Source organism: Notolepis coatsorum (genome assembly GCF_963971535.1).
Source record: "Notolepis coatsorum genome assembly, chromosome: 4".
Classification (NCBI taxonomy): Eukaryota; Metazoa; Chordata; class Actinopteri; order Aulopiformes; family Paralepididae; genus Notolepis; species Notolepis coatsorum.
Genome location: NC_140168.1, coordinates 114,979,368 through 115,000,902, shown reverse-complemented (window position 1 = coordinate 115,000,902; position 21,535 = coordinate 114,979,368). Strand labels below are relative to the sequence as shown.

The 21,535-nt window shown below is 46.4% G+C and overlaps 1 protein-coding gene across 1 annotated transcript in view; it reads left to right on the top strand.

The window, feature by feature from the left end:
* Positions 1–21,535, top strand: part of LOC311226659 (retinal guanylyl cyclase 2-like) — a gene marked incomplete at both ends in the record, with an annotated part of 241,454 nt that overhangs the window by 46,626 nt on the left and 173,293 nt on the right. Inside the window, 2 exons of the mRNA XM_084312075.1 lie at positions 13,475–13,694; positions 13,818–13,893. Of these exons, the coding sequence (XP_084168201.1) occupies positions 13,475–13,694; positions 13,818–13,893 (296 nt within the window). The remainder of the gene's footprint in view (positions 1–13,474; positions 13,695–13,817; positions 13,894–21,535) is intronic.

Genomic DNA, 21,535 nt, shown 5'->3' with positions numbered 1-21,535 from the left:
ACAATTGGCAGTATTAGAGGGTGGGAGAAGCTGGCGGGGTGGGTCCGGGTCATTGTAAACAGCGACTCCTACAGTTCGGTCGGGGCGCCTGCTAAGCGCGGATAGGATCTAAGTGGGATAGTGTGATCCTTCCACACGCTACGCCCTCTCAGTGAGAGTCCGCGCTGCCGGGTGAAAAGAAACGGTTGATTGGCTAGACGTGTGTCGGAGGAAGGACGTGATAGCCTCCACTCTCCCAGACCGACTGTGGGGGGTAAGTGTGCAGCGACCAGGAAGGGGATTGGGAATTGGCATAACGACTAACATTGGGATGGGAGAAAATCGGAGGAAAAAGGAGGGGGAAAAAGATTTAAAAAAAAATAAAAAATTTAAAACGTATTCTGGAGTCCGTGAGTGTGTACATCATAATTGTGGATACAGATTGCTATTAGCCATTGGACACGAGTCTGAAACCTTTTTGCTGCCTGCACTGAAAATGAAATGGTAAACGAAAGTCTAAAGAAATCCTGCCATTACATTAGTCAAAAAGCTTGCCTAACCAAGAGGAAATATTGCTATTGACATCGTTATCAAGAAAATAAACTGGCTATTGGAAGAGTTAGTTAAAGAAGCCCCTCGTTGACAACGAAAGCAGGAGCTAGCAACGATCAGCATGTGGACTCGTGACGACAGCAATAGAAACTAACGTTACTTTGCTGAGCTAAACTGGATGAAGACGTCGCTAATAGCAAAGGCAAGAACAGAAAAACTAAACAAATAAGAACATTGTGCATGTCAACTGAATAAAGAAAAGTGTCTGGATCTTTATCAAAAGTGTCTCAAATGACAGAGATTGCTCTGTCATTAGATGCCGAAAAGGCGTTCGATAGGGTGGAGTGGGACTATTTGCTTTTTACTCTTGGAAAATTCGGGCTAGGTGAAAGGTACATTTCGTGGGTAAGGCTCTTGTATAACTCGCCCATGGCCCGTGTCAAGACAAACAATGTATGTTCCCCTTATTTCCCACTGAATCGTGGAACCAGACAAGGATGCCCATTGTCCCCTCTCCTGTTTGCAATTTCTATAGAACCTTTAGCTATGAAGCGGAAGACAGGATCAGGGGAATCCATAGGGCTGGCCTAGAACACAAATTATCCCTCTATGCTGATGACCTTATGTGTCTGACCCTTTGGAATCGCTTCCCCATGCTCTTACCATTTTCAGAGATTTCGGCTGTATCTCTGGATATAAATTGAACATGCATAAAAGCGAGTTGTTAGCCGTTAACAGTGAAGCTGAGGAGATCTCATTTGAGGCATTTCAATTTAAGGTAGCGGATCATCTGACTTATCTAGGCATCAAGGTCACTCGCTTACATAAAAATCTATACGAGAAAAATTTCGCACCACTCCTGGAGCGTACTAAATCAGATCTTCAAAGATGGGATAGGCTTCCCTTATCACTAATTGGTCGTGTTAACGTTGTTAAAATGAATGTCCTGCCCAAATTTTTATATATCTTTCAGTGCGTCCCAATTTATTTACCGAAACAATTCTTTAACACACTAGATAAACAGATTTCGGCATTCATTTGGAATGGCAAACTTCCAAGGATTAGGAAGCCATTTTTACAAGAGGCGAAACGGTCAGGGGGGCTGGCCTTGCCAAATTTTCAATTTTATTATTGGGCAGCAAACACACGCAATATTCTTTACTGGATGGGGGATCGGTCGACTGAGACTCCAGCGTGGTTGCATATTGAGTCCTCCCACTGCGGAAAAACCTCATTGCAAGCTTTGATTAGCTCAGCTCTTCTGTTAAAATTGGATGCATACCGACATAACCCGATAGTGCATCACTCTCTTAGAATCTGGATACAATGTAGGAAAAGGTTTGGTCTACAATCAATGTCGTCTCGGGCACCAATCCCTTGCAATCATATGTTCCCACCGTCCCTATTGGACTCTGCTTTTAAGATCTGGAGCAATAAGGGTATATCTAGTTTTAAAGATCTGTATATTGACAATGTTTTTGCCTCATTTACTCAGCTGACTCAAAAGCACGACATCCCCCGGACTCATTTCTTCCGCTATATGCACATTCGTGACTTTGTACGCAACAGATATCCTACATTTCCCAACATGCCTGAAAAAACAACCTTAGATGAATTTCTAGATGTTAATGTATATAGAAGGGGAGCGATTGGAGTATTGTATGATATATTGTCGACTCTATATTCCCCCTCTCTCACTATTATCAAATCACATTGGGAGGATGATCTGTCTGTAGAATTTTCGGATGAACAATGGCAATCTATTCTCCGGAATGTTCACTCTTCCTCAATATGTGCCAGACATGGGCTCATACAGTTTAAGGTGCTACACCGTCTACATTTCTCAGAGGAGAAGTTGGCTAAGTTTTATCCAGGGACAGATCCTTTGTGCAATAGGTGCAAGACGATGACGGGTTCTCTCGTTCATACATTCTGGACGTGTCCAAATTTATATAATTATTGGACATCTATATTTGATACTTTTTCTGCAATATTTGGAACCAAAATTGACCCTTCCCCTATAATCGCAATCTTTGGAGTGACACCAGAGGATATACCCATTCACATAAAACACTCGAAAATCATTGCTTTTTCTACCCTAATTGCTAGGCGTTTAATACTTATGATGTGGAAGCAGGAGGCCTCTCCCACACATGTCCAATGGCCCAGAGAGGTAATGGGGTTCCTGCACTTGGAAAAGATGAGATGCACCTTAGGAGGCTCTATGGATAGATTCTATAAGACATGGCAACCTTTTTTGACGTATATGGAGAATGAAAGGTTGGGTACACTCCCATAGTGGAATCTATGAGACTATGTTATGTTGGGACCTCGGAGCAAGTTGAAGATGTGAATGTGTTTTTGTTTTTATTTTGTTATGTTTGTATTTTACTTATTTCTGTTAGTTTAGTGTTTGCCTAATGTGAGTCTGAGTTGAATCTGGGAGTGGGGGGGGGGGGTGGGCTGGTGGGAGGGAACTGGTGCGGGGATGGGCTGGTGGGAGGGAACTGGTGGGAGGGAGTGGGGGTGGGGGGGGGGGGGGATAACCAAAATGGATGATTCTCTATTTTGACACTGACCATATCATGTATGTATCCATGCTGGTTGAAAATGAAAATAAAATTATAAAAAAAAAAAAAAAAAAGTGTCTCAAGTGACACCTGAAGAAGAATATAATTCAAAGAGTTAAATTATTACCGTTCTCAAGTTGTGTATCTCCTCATCAAACAACAAAGATGGCCGACAGTGATACTGCAGCCAAAGCCACGGAGCCTGACATTGAGAGTGCAGTTACACAGAATGTCCCAAGAGGGAGCTAACACCCAAGGGATTAGAGGAAAAGTTGACTGGGCTTATAAAAGCCAGGAGATGCAAGCTAGGACAATTGACTGCAAAATCAAACGAAATAGAACGTCTTCTGGCAAATGAAGAGGAATGTGTGCCTGATATAACTACTGTGCGAAGGGAAATAAGAATGTATGACACATTCTATCAAGAATTTATTAACCTTAATTACTTGGTGGTGTTATATCTCAGTGAATAAGAAAAGAATGCTGATCAAGAAATGTGGTTTCAGCCTAAAGCAGATAATTGTGAACAATTTATCACAAAAATAGAAGAGTGGATTCAGGCTGCAACATGTAACAATGAGGTGACAAGTAAGGACAGTGTGTCTAATGCAGCCACAGGTGCTTCTTCTACTACAAGTTCGGCGTGCATTAAAGAAGAAGCCACCAGAGCTGCCCTCATGGCACAGAGGACAGCCCTGACAGAAATACAGGCATTAGACAGAAAAGAAGCAAAGCTTAAAGCTGAACGGGAACAGTTAGAGATCAATACAGCTCTAGCAGTATCCAATGCAAAGATCAAAGTGTATCAGGAATGTGAGGAACAGCGGAGCAACGTGAGCAGGAACAAACGCGTGTCGACTACGCTGCGCCAGGTAAGATCTGAGTCTGGAGCTGGGTATGGCTGCACGAGTGGCGCCCAACCAAGCCACAAAAGAAAGAAATGTCCATGTTTCCAGTGAAAAGTACTTCCAAGCAAAAACATACTCAGCTGAGACCTGATACGGAACAATGTGATCAACTACACGATGACAGTCCGCAACAAATGGACAGTGCTAGAGAAATATATCGGCTCATGCAGCGACAGACAGACCTCGCTGAAATGCTCGCAAAGAACCAGGAGCTCTCTCGTTTGCCACAAAGAGACATGCCAGTGTTCAGTGGAGAACCATTAGAGTTCAGATCCTTTATGAGAGCTTTCAATCATGCTATTGATGCATGAGCCGACAGCAGCGCTGACAAACAAACATTAGAGCAGTACACCAGAGGGGAACCACAGGACCTCGTGAAGAGCTGCCACCATATGACTGCAGCGCGTGGATATGCAGAGGCAGTGAGGCTGCTTCACGAACGTTACGGAGACCTGCTGAAGATCGCCGACGCTTTGATCAACAAGGCTTGCAAGTGGCCGTTGATAAAGTCAGAAGATGGGAAAGCCCTCAGCGCCTTTTCAGTGTTTCTTGTGAGCTGTCGCAACGCTATGGAAGATGTCGATTACATGGAAGAGATGGACAATCCGACGACCATGAGGGCGGTTGTTGCTAAGCTGCCATTCAAGATGAGAGAGAGATGGAGAGTTCATGCATATGACCTTCAAGAACGCCATCGGAGGCGAGCCAAGTTTACAGATCTGGTGAGCTTCGTAGATCGCCAAGCAAAGATCACATCTGACCCTCTCTTTGGAGATCTCGACTCTGCAACAGCTGACAAGAAAGATACAAAGAAACCTCAGCACGGAAAGAAAGATCAAAGAGAAGCTAAAAGGGGAAGCAGCTTCGCTACCAGTGCTGAACAAGTGGATGATGAAAAAGGTGAATCATCAAAGTCAAAAGATGCTACATCCTTCAACCGTGCCTTTACAAAGCCATGTGTGTTCTGTGAGAAATGTCACACCCTGGAAGAATGTCGCAAACTGAGAGAAAAACCACATAAGGAAAGAGTGGAGTTTCTGAAGAGGAACGGCTTCTGTTTCGGCTGCCTGGTGAAAGGCCACCTTAGCAAGGAGTGTAAAAAGAAAATGACATGTGAACACTGTTCCATGAAGCATCCGAGCATGCTACACTTTGCAAAGCAAGACAAAGGTGCAAAGGAGAAGACAACAGAAGTTGCCTCAAAAGAAGATGAACCCGCCTCCCAAGGAAACGCAGCCAGTACAGAAGAAAACAAAGTGTTAAGTGCCTGCACTGGGGCCGGAGACAACTGCGTGCTCGCCATAGTGCCAGTCAGAGTAAAGAACAAGAAAAGCAACAAAGCTGTGGAGGTTTATGCATTCATGGACCCAGGCAGCTCTGCAACGTTTTGTACAGAGACACTGGCAGAGCGATTGAACATGCAAGGCAGAAAGACGGAGCTACTGCTAAGCACCATCAATGCAAAGAAGCGAGTGGAGAGTTACATCCTCACTGACTTGGAAGTTAGTGGGTTAGAGGAGAATAACTTCATTGAACTGTCCAAAGTGTTCACACAGAGGAACATCCCCGTCTCCGTGAAGAACGTTCCACAACAAAAGGATGTTGACAAATGGCCGTACCTCAACGAAGTCAGGTTGCCACGCATCAACGCCGAAGTGGAGCTTCTCATCGGAACAAGATAACACAAGCTGCTAGAGCCGTGGAAAGTGATCCACAGCCAAGCAAACGGACCATGTGCGGTCAAGACTGCTCTTGGGTGGATTCTGAACGGTCCACTGGAAGAGCCAACGGACACTACAGCACGTGACGGTAAACAATCAAGTGCTGCAGTGAACAGAATTGCTGTCGAGACTGAGGGTATAGAACGGCTTCTTCTCCAGCAATATAACCATGACTTTCCCGAACGAAACTGTGATGACAAGTTAGAGATGTCACAAGAGGACCATCGTTTCATGGACTTTGTGTCAGGCTCTGCATGCTATGTGGATGGACATTACTACATTAATCTTCCGCTGAAGAGAGCGAGTGTCCAAATGTCAAACAATCGAAGTGCTGCTATGCAGCGAGCACTAAACCTCAAGACCAAGCTGAAGAGGAATCCTGAGTTCCATGCAGAGTACACCAGCTTCATGTGTGACATGTTTAACGCAGGATATGCAGTGAAAGTACCAACAAGACTGTTAAGTCGTCAGGATGGAAAAGTATGGTACCTTCCCCATCATGGAGTCTTCCACCCACAGAAGAAAAAGATTTGTGTGGTGTTTGACTGCGCCGCCAGCTACCAAGGAGTCTCATTGAACAGTGAGCTTCTACAAGGACCAGACCTAACGAACACCCTGGTCGGAGTGTTGACTCGCTTCAGACAGGAGCCAGTCGCCATGATGGCTGACATCGAAAAGATGTACTACCAAGTGCGCGTGCCTGATGAAGACACCGATCTCCTGCGCTTCCTGTGGTGGCCCGAGGGAGACATCACCCAGGACATCGCTGAGTACAAGATGGTTGTGCACCTCTTCGGTGTGACCTCCTCACCCAGCTGCGCCACATTTGCTCTACAGGGGACAGCACAAGAGAATAGGAGCAAGTCTCCACCTGAGGCTGTAGCAGTTCTCAAGAACTTTTATGTAGACGACTGTCTAAAGTTGGTCTCCAACTAAACTCAAGCCATCGCCCTACGAGCAGACCTCACCGCATTGTGCTCCGACGGAGGTTTTCACCTGACCAAATGGACAAGTAACAGTCGCAGGCTGCTTGCGTCTGTCCCAGACAACAAAAGAGCAAACGAACTGAGAGACCTGGATCTGACCAACGATGCTCTCCCTGTGGAAAGGGTTTTAGGAGTGTTGTGGTGCATCGAGTCTGACTCATTCAAGTTCAGGATCAATCTTAAAGACAGACCCATCACAAGACGAGAAATCGTTTCAGTAACCAGTTCTATCTACGACCCACTGGGTTTCCTTGCCCCAGCAATCCTCCCTGCGAAGATGCTCATGCAGCAGCTGTGCAAAGAAAGGCTTGCTTTGAGTTAAGTCACACTGTTATTTTATTTTCCTGTCTGTTTTTTTTTTTAGTTTTGTTATGTCTGTTTATTTACATGGAAGAGATGGACAATCCGATGTATGCACAAACTGTACGCGAACTCTAATGTTGAGAGAATATTAGAGAAGCTTCCGCCCGCCCGACAAGAGCGCTTCAGGCAGCAAAAGGACCACCGTGATCCTAACGGTCCCGAGCCATCCCTCCTAGACCTAGACGACTTCCTGGCGAGAGAAGTCAGCAGCCTACGATTGGATACGTTCGTGCGGAGCGTACCAAGCTCCAGAGAGGGACAGAGGAGACCAAACGATGGCCGCAGGCTGGTGACCGTCATGCACCAAGCCGAATCAGTACCGCGCAACAAGAACCACAGTACCCCCTCGATGAAAGAGAAGTGGAAGATTGTATGCCAGTACTGCGAAAAGGAACACTGGCTGTCACACTGTGACACGTTCAAGAAGATGACCGCCGACGAGGTGAGTCAATGGATAAAGTCCAACCGCCGCTGTTACCGCTGTGCGCGCAGTCACATGGCAGCCGAGTGCCGCTTAAAGAAGAGGTGTAGTCGGTGTGACGGAGCCCACTTGGACGTTTTACATGACAGTAACAGAAGAAAGCCCGCACCCTCAAGCAGCACAAAGGCAAGTGTTATGTACATTGACCCCGCCAGCAGCGGGGGCGCCCGGGTGCTCTTGAAGGTGGTCCGCGTAACATTGAGTTACGAGGACAAGGTCATGGACACCTACGCCGTCCTTGACGACGGGTCAGAGAAGACCCTTCTCCTCGCGTCCGCTGCGGCCCAGCTGGGGCTGCGGGGGAGCGAAGAAACGATGACGATTCGGACTATAAGAAGAGACCTGAAGACGATCAAGGGTGAGAACGTCTCCTTCACTATAGCAGCAAGCGGGCAGCCAGAGAGACGGTATAGGATCACTAACGCTTTCACCAGCCAAGACATAGGCCTGTCGCAGTACACCTACCCCATCGCCAAGCTGATGGATAAATACGTGCACCTGCGTCAACTACCTATACCGCTCATAGACGGTGCCACCCCGACCCTGCTGATAGGATCCGACCATGCACACCTCATCGTCCCGATGGACCGGGCCCACACTGGGCCCAGAGGCTGTCCAGCAGCAGTCGAGACCCGCCTAGGATGGACACTACAAGGCCCCCTCTCCAGGTCTCCCAACCGAACAGCAGCCACTCGCTGCCTCCACTCCAGAGTGACAGAAGAAGACACCACCCTCCTACAGCACGTCGAGAGGCTATGGACACTAGAGACAATGCCCTTTAAGAACGAAAAGAAACACATTCGTTCCAAGGAAGACATTTACGCCATAGCCCTCCTCGAGCAGGGGACAAAGAGAGTCAAAGTCAACGGAGTGATGAGATACGCAACTCCACTCCTGAGGCGAGAGGGTATGCCTACCTTCCACGCCCCAAAAGAAGCGACGGAGCGGTATCTATCGAACACAGAGCGGCGCCTAGCCAGAGACCCCGCTCAAGCTACTGTGTACCGCGCTGAGATTGACAAGCTAATCACAGCGGGACACATAAAGAGAATTGACATTAAAGAGGCCGATCAGACGACCGAATCATGGTACGTGCCGCACCACAAAGTCCACCACAACGGCAAGGATCGTATTGTGTTTAACTGCAGCTACCAGATCGGATCACAAAATCTGAATAAAGAGCTCTTGCCCGGCCCAACACTCGGCCCCTCTCTACTAGGCGTGTTGCTACGTTTCCGCCAGAACAAGGTGGCCATCAGCGGCGACATCAAAGGGATGTTCCTGCAGGTGCGACTAGTGGAAGAGGACAAGCCCCTGCTGCGGTTCTTATGGAGAGAGAGGATCGGGGATGAGCAACCATCCATCTATCAATGGGAAGTCCTCCCTTTCGGAACCACATGCAGCCCATGCTGTGCTACGTTCGCACTGCAAAAACACGTCGCAGAGGACCCAGCAGCTGATGAAGAGGTCCGACAAAGTGTAGGAAATAGTTTCTACGTGGACAACTGTCTGCAAAGCGTCTCGACGCCAGAAGAAGCCGAGGCCCTCCTACTCAAGCTCCGCGCCTCCCTGATCAAAGGCGGCTTTGATCTCCGGCAGTGGGCCAGTAGCGACCCTCAAGTATTGCGCAGCCTCTCCCCAGAGGACAAGGCAGCAAGCAGCGAGACCTGGATGGCGACCATCCCAGGAGAAGCCCAAGAAATGACATTAGGACTAGTCTGGCGCTTCAAAACAGACTCGCTCCATTATAGACACACACCCCTGACCAAGGAGCAGGGAAGGTCGACTTCACTACCGACCACAAGACGGAGTGTATACAGAACACTCGCCAGACAATACGACCCGTTGGGATGTATTCTACCTTACACCACCAGGGCAAAGATGATTGTACGAGCGCTATGGGACAAGGACCAGGGCTGGGACGATCCCATACCCGAACACCTTGCCTCTACATGGAGAGAGTGGGAGACAGAACTCAGCTCGCTCCCAGGTGTCAACATACGCCGCAGCTACTTCCCACCCACAGTGAGGCCGGAGACGTGTCAGATGGACCTGCACGTCTTCAGCGACGCCTCCGAAGTAGCCTACGGTTCGGTGGCCTACTTGCGGGCCCGAGAGGAGGGAGGAGAAATACATACTGCCTTCATCCTGGCTCGCTCAAGAATAGCCCCCCGCAAGCAACAATCTATCCCGCGTCTAGAGCTCTGCGCAGCCCTAGCAGGAGCGCAACTCGCCACGTTAATCCAACGTGAACTCACCATCCCGGTGCAAAGAACAATCCTGTGGTCAGACTCTATGACCGTACTCACATGGATCCAGTCCGATTCGTGTAGATACAAGGTCTTCGTGGGAGTCAGAATCACAGAGATCCAAGAGTTAACAGAAGCAGCATGCTGGAGGTATGTGGACACAAAACAGAACCCAGCTGACGTCATCACACGGGGAATGTCCCTGGATGACCTCACCCGTCACAATCTCTATAGTGACGGCCCTGAGTTCCTCAAGCTCCCGGAAGAAGAGTGGCCTACACCCACCCCACGGGAGGCGAGTGAAGAGGAGGCAGAGAAGAAGAAATCTATGTTCTGTGGGTTGACACACACACTAGTCCCCACAGATCCCAACATAGACGACTGCCCCACCCTTGAGAGTGCGCAGTTAAAGACATTCCTGTGGCACCACCCAGAGGTTCCGTCCACTACTGACATTACTGCAGCTAACTACTGCCATACCCCCAAGGTCTAGTTCAAAGTCACCGCCAAGACATGCCTGGACATGCCCGGTTCTGCGCAAGAATATGAGACAGAAATAAGGCTGGTACTAGATTGTTCACCTTACGTATAAATACGGCGCAGGTGAAAACAGCAGTAATCTTAGTAACAAGTTGAAGCCTCACACCACGATACAACGTGCTGTGAAGTGGGCCCGTTTTGCCCCGAAATAGAGCCTTGAGACCGCGTGCGAATTGATAGCTGAAGTGTCAGAGTTTAACGCTGTATCGTCGAGTTCGACCTATTCTATTATTAAGTAATAGTCTATTATGTATAGTGTATCGTGCGGCTACCATTCTACAGTGACCAGCATTACCAACGCTTCATCGTACCGAGCTAGTGTGCTTATCCAGGCTGGGCGGCCTAACCTTGTGCCGTCATCCGAGGAGCCCTAGACGAGAACCGTGTGGATATGTACACTGGATAACCTACACCGGCGGGATTATATTTGCTTTGGTCCTGTAGCTGATGGAGCGGAGAATCGTCTACACCCACAACTGTGTGGGATTTACCCTGTGAGGAGCACCGTCGAGCCCGCCTCTAGGACCCCTGAGGCTGGCTAGCTTTCCTCCATGCGGCACTGCATACCGGAGAATAGCTGTTGTTCGTCTACGGATCAAGGGATTATTGCACTGTCTCCTGTACCTGGAGTCTCCTTATTCCTCGTTGACCCAGACTTTCGCTACCGACAAATCCTCTCCCCTGCTGGCCTACAACCGGAGGGACCCTATTAGTATCTCCAGCTGCCCTACTAGTGTACCATATATAATTCTTATGATACAGGTGGTATTAATTATCTCCTGCGTAATATGCTCATGGACTTACGCTCTTGACCTATTCATGCACATTCTTCGCCTTACAAGCGCAACTCTCAATCTTGATAAGTAAAGTAATGTAAGATAATCTTTGTGCTGCTAATAAATATTCTTCTAAACAGTATTTGTTGTGAAGCCGTGTTATTGTGGAGGTGTTCATCTCATATACATGTGTACTGTATGGCCAGTAGTAATGTACATAACTCAGTAGTGGTTTAATGATACCATACTTATTCAATACAGTCAGGGAATTGTACCCCTCAGTTACAGATATAATTTGCATTTTTTCGATAAATTCTTATTTTCGGGAAATCTTAAAAACATCAGTAAAAATTTAAATATACACTTTGACTGCTGTTTTGATAGGGTTAAGGTCTTTACTCTTGGCTACAGTTGAAAAAGGAACACAATCAATCACTTAACATCCAAAGGGTTGTAGCCAATGAGTGTGGCTTTCCAATGATACCCCACGTGGGGATCTAATATATAAGGGGACCCTACAGCTTAACAGAGGGTGTGTATAATAATAAATACTTTACTTTGTTCATCTTAAACAGAGGGTGTGTATAATTAATACTTTATTCTTTACGGTGTGTATAATAATAAATACTTTATTCTTTACGGTGTGTATAATAATAAATACTTTATTCTTTACGGTGTGTATAATAATAAATACTTTATTCTTTACGGTGTGTATAATGATAAATACTTTATTCTTTACGGTGTGTATAATAATAAATACTTTATTCTTTACGGTGTGTATAATAATAAATACTTTATTCTTTACGGTGTGTATAATGATAAATACTTAATTCTTTACGGTGTGTATAATAATAAATACTTTATTCTTTACGGTGTGTATAATAATAAATACTTTATTCTTTACGGTGTGTATAATAAATACTTTATTCTTTACGGTGTGTATAATGATAAATACTTTATTCTTTACGGTGTGTATAATAATAAATACTTTATTCTTTACGGTGTGTATAATGATAAATACTTTATTCTTTACGGTGTGTATAATAATAAATACTTTATTCTTTACGGTGTGTATAATAATAAATACTTTATTCTTTACGGTGTGTATAATAATAAATACTTTATTCTTTACGGTGTGTATAATAAATACTTTATTCTTTACGGTGTGTATAATGATAAATACTTTATTCTTTACGGTGTGTATAATAATAAATACTTTATTCTTTACGGTGTGTATAATGATAAATACTTTATTCTTTACGGTGTGTATAATAATAAATACTTTATTCTTTACGGTGTTAAACAGAGGGTATGTATAATAATAAATACTTTATTCTTTACGGTGTGTATAATAAATACTTTATTCTTTACGGTGTGTATAATAATAAATACTTTATTCTTTACGGTGTGTATTATAATAAATACTTTATTCTTTACGGTGTGTATAATAATAAATACTTTATTCTTTACGGTGTGTATAATAATAAATACTTTATTCTTTACGGTGTGTATAATAATAAATACTTTATTCTTTACGGCGTGTATAATGATAAATACTTTATTCTTTATGTTGTTAAACAGATGGTGTGTAATAATAATAAATGCTTTATTCTTTACGTTGTTAAACAGATGGTGTGTAATAATAATAAATGCTTTATTCTTTACGTTGTTAAACAGATGGTGTGTAATAATAATAAATGCTTTATTCTTTACGTTGTTAAACAGATGGTGTGTAATAATAATAAATGCTTTATTCTTTACGTTGTTAAACAGATGGTGTGTAATAATAATAAATGCTTTATTCTTTACGTTGTCAAACAGATGGTGTGTAATAATAATAAATACTTTATTCTTTACGTTGTTAAACAGATGGTGTGTAATAATAATAAATGCTTTATTCTTTACGTTGTCAAACAGATGGTGTGTAATAATAATAAATGCTTTATTCTTTACGTTGTTAAACAGATGGTGTGTAATAATGATAAATACTTTATTCTTTACGTTGTTAAACAGATGGTGTGTAATAATAATAAATGCTTTATTCTTTACGTTGTTAAACAGATGGTGTGTAATAATAATAAATGCTTTATTCTTTACGTTGTCAAACAGATGGTGTGTAATAATAATAAATACTTTATTCTTTACGTTGTTAAACAGATGGTGTGTAATAATAATAAATGCTTTATTCTTTACGTTGTTAAACAGATGGTGTGTAATAATAATAAATGCTTTATTCTTTACGTTGTTAAACAGATGGTGTGTAATAATAATAAATGCTTTATTCTTTACGTTGTTAAACAGATGGTGTGTAATAATAATAAATGCTTTATTCTTTACGTTGTTAAACAGATGGTGTCTGGAGGTCCGCAGGGGCGGGGCATGCAGACGCGCTACGTGGTGCTGGACTGCGATTCAGACAGATTCGTACCGACACACACTCTGGCTCCAACACACGCCCATGACACCCAGGGAAGCCTGAGGTCGCTGGGACGCTCGTTCATGTTCCCGGGAGGGAAACCCCCCTCTGCCAGCTTCTGTTGGTTCAGTCCACATCATGCCTGCACAGGAGGTTTGTACCATGACGGCGGCTGAAGGGGGGTTCTGTTTTTGTGTTGCCTTTTAAAGTAGTAATCTTTTTTTACGCTATACCTTACCTCCCCTAACCCTAACACATTATTACTTGTGTGTGTAGGTATGGAAACTACAACATTATTCTTCATGGGGTTGGTGGTGTGTGTTCTACTGGGAGCTGCTGGATTCTGGTTACGGTGAGCGGGTACCCACACACACACACACACACACACACGCACGCACGCACGCACGCACGCGCACGCACGCACGCACGCACGCACGCGCACACACACACGCACAAAAGATGATCTCTTCCTTTGATCTGCTGAACTCTACTGCATGAAATAAGTCCTAAATAACTCTAAATCAGTCTGTATATATATGTTCTGTAGGTCTCTCTCTCTCTCTACCTGCACTGTGTTCTGTAGGTCTCTCTCTCGCTACCTGCACTGTGTTCTGTAGGTCTCTCTCTCGCTACCTGCACTGTGTTCTGTAGGTCTCTCTCTCTCTCTCTACCTGCACTGTGTTCTGTAGGTCTCTCTCTCTCTACCTGCACTGTGTTCTGTAGGTCTCTCTCTCTCTCTCTCTACCTGCACTGTGTTCTGTAGGTCTCTCTCTCGCTACCTGCACTGTGTTCTGTAGGTCTCTCTCTCTCTCTACCTGCACTGTGTTCTGTAGGTCTCTCTCTCTACCTGCACTGTGTTCTGTAGGTCTCTCTCTCTCTCTCTACCTGCACTGTGTTCTGTAGGTCTCTCTCTCTGCCTGCACTGTGTTCTGTAGGTCTCTCTCTCTCTCTCTACCTGCACTGTGTTCTGTAGGTCTCTCTCTCTCTCTCTCTCTACCTGCACTGTGTTCTGTAGGTCTCTCTCTCTCTACCTGCACTGTGTTCTGTAGGTCTCTCTCTCTCTCTACCTGCACTGTGTTCTGTAGGTCTCTCTCTCTCTACCTGCACTGTGTTCTGTAGGTCTCTCTCTCTCTCTCTCTCTCTCTACCTGCACTGTGTTCTGTAGGTCTCTCTCTCTCTACCTGCACTGTGTTCTGTAAGTCTCTCTCTCTCTACCTGCACTGTGTTCTGTAGGTCTCTCTCTCTCTACCTGCACTGTGTTCTGTAGGTCTCTCTCTCTCTACCTGCACTGTGTTCTGTAGGTCTCTCTCTCTCTCTCTCTCTCTCTCTCTCTCTCTACCTGCACTGTGTTCTGTAGGTCTCTCTCTCTCTCTCTCTCTCTCTCTACCTGCACTGTGTTCTGTAGGTCTATCTCTCTCTCTACATGCACTGTGTTCTGTAGGTCTCTCTCTCTCTACCTGCACTGTGTTCTGTAGGTCTCTCTCTCTCTCTACCTGCACTGTGTTCTGTAGGTCTCTCTCTCTCTACCTGCACTGTGTTCTGTAGGTCTCTCTCTCTCTCTACCTGCACTGTGTTCTGTAGGTCTCTCTCTCTCTACCTGCACTGTGTTCTGTAGGTCTCTCTCTCTCTCTCTCTCTCTCTCTACCTGCACTGTGTTCTGTAGGTCTCTCTCTCTCTACCTGCACTGTGTTCTGTAGGTCTCTCTCTCTCTCTCTCTACCTGCACTGTGTTCTGTAGGTCTCTCTCTCTACCTGCACTGTGTTCTGTAGGTCTCTCTCTCTCTACCTGCACTGTGTTCTGTAGGTCTCTCTCTCTCTACCTGCACTGTGCTCTGTAGGTCTCTCTCTCTCTCTCTACCTGCACTGTGTTCTGTAGGTATCTCTCTCTCTACCTGCACTTTGTTCTGTAGGTCTCTCTCTCTCTACCTGCACTGTGTTCTGTAGGTATCTCTCTCTCTACCTGCACTGTGTTCTGTAGGTCTCTCTCTCTCTACCTGCACTGTGTTCTGTAGGTCTCTCTCTCTCTCTACCTGCACTGTGTTCTGTAGGTCTCTCTCTCTCTCTACCTGCACTGTGTTCTGTAGGTCTCTCTCTCTCTCTCTCTCTCTCTCTCTCTCTCTACCTGCACTATGTTCTGTAGGTCTCTCTCTCTCTCTACCTGCACTGTGTTCTGTAGGGTTTTATGGTACAGACAGGTACAGACAGGTACAGATAGGTACAGACAGGTACAGATAGGTACAGATAGGTACAGACAGGTACAGACAGGTACAGACAGGTACAGATAGGTACAGACAGGTACAGATAGGTACAGACAGGTACAGACAGGTACAGATAGGTACAGATAGGTACAGACAGGTACAGACGGGTACAGACGGGTACAGACGGGTACAGACCGGTACAGACGGGTACAGACGGGTACAGACAGGTACAGACAGGTACAGACAGGTACAGATAGGTACAGACAGGTACAGATAGGTACAGATGGGTACAGACGGGTACAGACGGGTACAGACGGGTACAGACGGGTACAGACGGGTACAGATGGGTACAGATGGGTACAGATGGGTACAGATGGGTACAGACGGGTACAGACAGGTACAGACAGGTACAGATAGGTACAGACAGGTACAGACAGGTACAGATAGGTACAGACAGGTACAGACAGGTACAGACAGGTACAGATAGGTACAGATAGGTACAGATAGGTACAGACAGGTACAGACAGGTACAGATAGGTACAGATAGGTACAGATAGGTACAGATAGGTACAGACAGGTACAGATAGGTACAGATAGGTACAGACAGGTACAGACAGGTACAGACAGGTACAGATAGGTACAGACAGGTACAGATAGGTACAGATAGGTACAGACAGGTACAGATAGGTACAGACAGGTACAGACCGGTACAGACAGGTACAGACAGGTACAGATAGGTACAGACAGGTACAGATAGGTACAGATAGGTACAGACAGGTACAGATAGGTACAGACAGGTACAGATAGGTACAGACAGGTACAGATAGGTACAGACAGGTACAGATAGGTACAGATAGGTACAGACAGGTACAGACAGGTACAGACAGGTACAGACAGGTACAGATAGGTACAGATAGGTACAGATAGGTACAGATAGGTACAGACAGGTACAGACAGGTACAGATAGGTACAGATAGGTACAGACAGGTACAGACAGGTACAGATAGGTACAGATAGGTACAGACAGGTACAGATAGGTACAGACAGGTACAGATAGGTACAGATAGGTACAGACAGGTACAGATAGGTACAGATAGGTACAGATAGGTACAGACAGGTACAGATAGGTACAGATAGGTACAGACAGGTACAGACAGGTACAGACAGGTGAATAAGGAAACAGGAAAGACAATCAGCATTGTCACTGTAACAAAAAAAAGGTTTTCAGCAGGTGAAGTCAGGCTTAGACCAGCACGGATTTTGCCACTGCTTTCTAATTAGTATTATTCACTTTGGAACTAAACGTACCGTCAAAACAGATCCACCAATGAGGCAATACACGGTTGTGTGGCCACACACAGCTCCAACTTGGTGATTAGGTTTTCAGACGACACAACAGTGACGGGTCTCTAATCACCACCAACGACGAGACGGCCGACAGGCAAGAGATCGACAACCAGACTCATGAACAAATGGAACTAACAGCTGCCTGCCTGTGACTGTTGTAATCAAGTGCTATTGTATCACTGTTTCTGATACTGAGTTGCACACACTACACCAATGTAGTCTCTGTCATGGTAAAGTCTAGAGCTATTTTAATATTGATACTACTGCCTTTTGCACACACTACCACACTGTGATTATTACATACATTATTGTTACAAAGGGTCAGATTAAACCGAATATATATATTTATTACTTGAGATATATTGTATAATATTTGTATATCGTCTGATATCCCTTGTATATTCTTTGTACATATACACGGAATATCCCTTTACCTAGGTACAGGCCAGACCATAATATTCGTTCTCCTATTGGACAGCGACCCCCTAGGCGCCACGGCCATACCCCCAATGCTGAGTTCAAAGCCACCGCCAAGGCTTGTCTCAACATGCCCAGGTTTGCGCAGGAATACGAGACAGAAATGAGGTTGGCACTAGATTATTCATCTTACGTATAAATACGTCGCAGGTGGATACAGCAGTAGTCTTAATCTTAGTCTTAGTTACCCTCAAACAAGTTAACCCAACAAGTAAAGCCTTCATCACGAGTCAACGACCAAGTGAAGTGAGCAACCTTGCATCTAAATAGAGCACTTATAACCGTGTGCGAATAGGATAGTAAAAGTGTCAGAGCTTAGTGAAATAACGTCAAGTTCGACCTAGTTAAATGTGAAGTACCGTGCACCGGAGAATCTACACCGGTGAATGCAGAGCCTTTTCCGGCTGGATTATTGCTTTGGTACTGTGGCTGCTGGAGCAGAGAACCGTCTACCCCGCTGCTGTGTGGGATTTACCCGTGAGGAGCATCACTCGAGCCCGTCTCTAGGAGAGGCTGGCTGGCTTTCACCTATGCTGTCGCGCATACTTGGATTATAGCTGCTGCTTTCGTCTGCCGATCAAGGGAGTAATGTACCGCCTCCCGTAGCTGGAGCTTATTGATTCCCCGTTGATCCAGACTTTGCATTCGAACATTCCTCCCCCCTGCTGGCTTACAACCGGAGGGAACCCCCTTAGTATCTCCAGCTGACCTACGAGTGTGCCTTACATAATTCTTATGCTACAGGTGGTATTAATTACCTACCGTTGCTCTTCTAATAAATATTATTATAAACAGTACTTTCTTGTTAAGCCGTGTTATTGTGGGGGTGTTCATCACATATACCTGTGTACTGTATGGCCAGTAGTAATGTACATAACGCAGTAGTGGTTTAATGATACCATACTTATTCAATACAGTCAGGGAATTGTACCCCTCAGTTACAATTATGATTATTATTCCAGCATTCTCCATTGATTTTCATATAGTTTTTTGTGTAGTTGTGGTTCACCTTTTTAACACCAGAGGGCAACAACAACGGCTTCGAATGCTGCCACAGAGACTACTGCAGGGGGTCGCGTGAATATTAAAGGCAACCAACTTGTGTTCAGCCTTCCGTTCAGCGTTTCTCTGATTGGCCACGTGACCGCGCGGCAGAGAGTTGCGCCGCCTGCGGCAGCGGCCGTCTTCCGTTGGCCGTCGCAATGACTTGTTTTGTAATATCTTGGATATTAACGGACAACGGAACAGTTGGTTGGTAAACAAGACGCTTTATTACTACCTCAGGTGGTTCCTCAATTCCAACAATCCCTGCCTCTCGCGCCACTCCCCCTTACTGTAACTGTCGTAAACATGTCGTAACGTATAATCCTCTTGTAGTCAGTTAACAATACTATGACAGTTTTGTTTACATCAGGGTGAACGCTGTTGTATTCGCAAATATGAGAGCACGTAATACGCAGCTCCAGTTAACCTAAGAGTCAGATAGTCCTAACAGTGTTTATTATTAAGAGTCAGATAGTCCTAACAGTGTTTATTATTAAGAGTCAGATAGTCCTAACAGTGTTTATTATTAAGAGTCCTAACAGTGTTTATTATTAATTAACGTCATAAACGAACTACCAGATTTATTTTGCACCAGGGAACTTGAAGGTTCCTGCCACGCTCGCGGCAAAAGGTGGCGGGCTAGCGGCGTGGGGTCGTGGCCAATCAGAGAAAAGCTGAACGCAAGTTGGTTGCCTTTAATATTCACGCCAGGGGGTCAGCACAGAGACTACTGCAGGGGGTCAGCACAGAGACTACTGCAGGGGGTCAACACAGAGACTACTGCAGGGGGTCAACACAGAGAGAGACTACTGCAGGGGGTCAGCACAGAGACTACTGCAGGGGGTCAGCACAGAGACTACTGCAGGGGGTCAGCACAGAGACTACTGCAGGGGGTCAGCACAGAGACTACTGCAGGGGGTCAACACAGAGACTACTGCAGGGGGTCAGCACAGAGACTACTGAGCACAGAGACTACTGCAGGGGGTCAACACAGAGAGAGACTACTGCAGGGGGTCAACACAGAGACTACTGCAGGGGGTCAACACAGAGACTACTGCAGGGGGTCAGCACAGAGACTACTGCAGGGGGTCAGCACAGAGACTACTGCAGGGGGTCAACACAGAGACTACTGCAGGGGGTCATCACAGAGACTACTGCAGGGGGTCAACACAGAGAGAGACTACTGCAGGGGGTCAACACAGAGACTACTGCAGGGGGTCAACACAGAGACTACTGCAGGGGGTCAGACAGAGACTACTGCAGGGGGTCAACACAGAGAGAGACTACTGCAGGGGGTCAACACAGAGACTACTGCAGGGGGTCAACACAGAGACTACTGCAGGGGGTCAGCACAGAGACTACTGCAGGGGGTCAGCACAGAGACTACTGCAGGGGGTCAACACAGAGACTACTGCAGGGGGTCAGCACAGAGACTACTGCAGGGGGTCAGTACAGAGAGAGACTACTGCAGGGGGTCAACACAGAGACTACTGAAGGGGGTCAACACAGAGACTACTGCAGGGGGTCAACACAGAGACTACTGCAGGGGGTCAACACAGAGACTACTGCAGGGGGTCAGCACAGAGACTACTGCAGGGGGTCAACACAGAGACTACTGCAGGGGGTCAACACAGAGACTACTGCAGGGGGTCAACACAGAGACTACTGCAGGGGGTCAACACAGAGACTACTGCAGGGGGTCAGACAGAGACTACTGAAGGGGGTCAGCACAGAGACTACTGAAGGGGGTCAACACAGAGACTACTGAAGAACACAGAGACTACTGCAGGGGGTCAACACAGAGACTACTGCAGGGGGTCAGACAGAGACTACTTCAGGGGGTCAACACAGAGAGAGACTACTGCAGGGGGTCAACACAGAGACTACTGCAGGGGGTCAACACAGAGAGAGACTACTGCAGGGGGTCAGCACAGAGACTACTGCAGGGGGTCAACACAGAGACTACTGCAGGGGGTCAACACAGAGACTACTGCAGGGGGTCAACACAGAGACTACTGCAGGGGGTCAACACAGAGACTACTGCAGGGGGTCAACACAGAGAGAGACTACTGCAGGGGGTCAACACAGAGAGAGACTACTGCAGGGGGTCAACACAGAGAGAGACTACTGAAGGGGGTCAACACAGAGAGAGACTACTGCAGGGGGTCAACACAGAGAGAGACTACTGCAGGGGGTCAACACAGAGAGAGACTACTGCAGGGGGTCAACACAGAGACTACTGCAGGGGGTCAACACAGAGAGACTACTGCAGGGGGTCAACACAGAGAGAGACTACTGCAGGGGGTCAACACAGAGAGAGACTAAACACAGAGAGAGACTACTGCAGGGGGTCAGTACAGAGACTACTGCAGGGGGTCAACACAGAGAGAGACTACTGCAGGGGGTCAGTACAGAGACTACTGCAGGGGGTCAACACAGAGAGAGACTACTGCAGGGGGTCAGTACAGAGACTACTGCAGGGGGTCAACACAGAGAGAGACTACTGCAGGGGGTCAGCACAGAGACTACTGCAGGGGGTCAACACAGAGACTACTGCAGGGGGTCAACACAGAGACTACTGCAGGGGGTCAGCACAGAGACTACTGCAGGGGGTCAACACAGAGAGAGACTACTGCAGGGGGTCAACACAGAGAGAGACTACTGCAGGGGGTCAACACAGAGAGAGACTACTGCAGGGGGTCAACACAGAGACTACTGCAGGGGGTCAACACAGAGAGAGACTACTGCAGGGGGTCAACACAGAGAGAGACTACTGCAGGGGGTCAACACAGAGAGAGACTACTGCAGGGGGTCAACACAGAGACTACTGCAGGGGGTCAACACAGAGACTACTGAAGGGGGTCAACACAGAGACTACTGCAGGGGGTCAACACAGAGACTACTGCAGGGGGTCAACACAGAGACTACT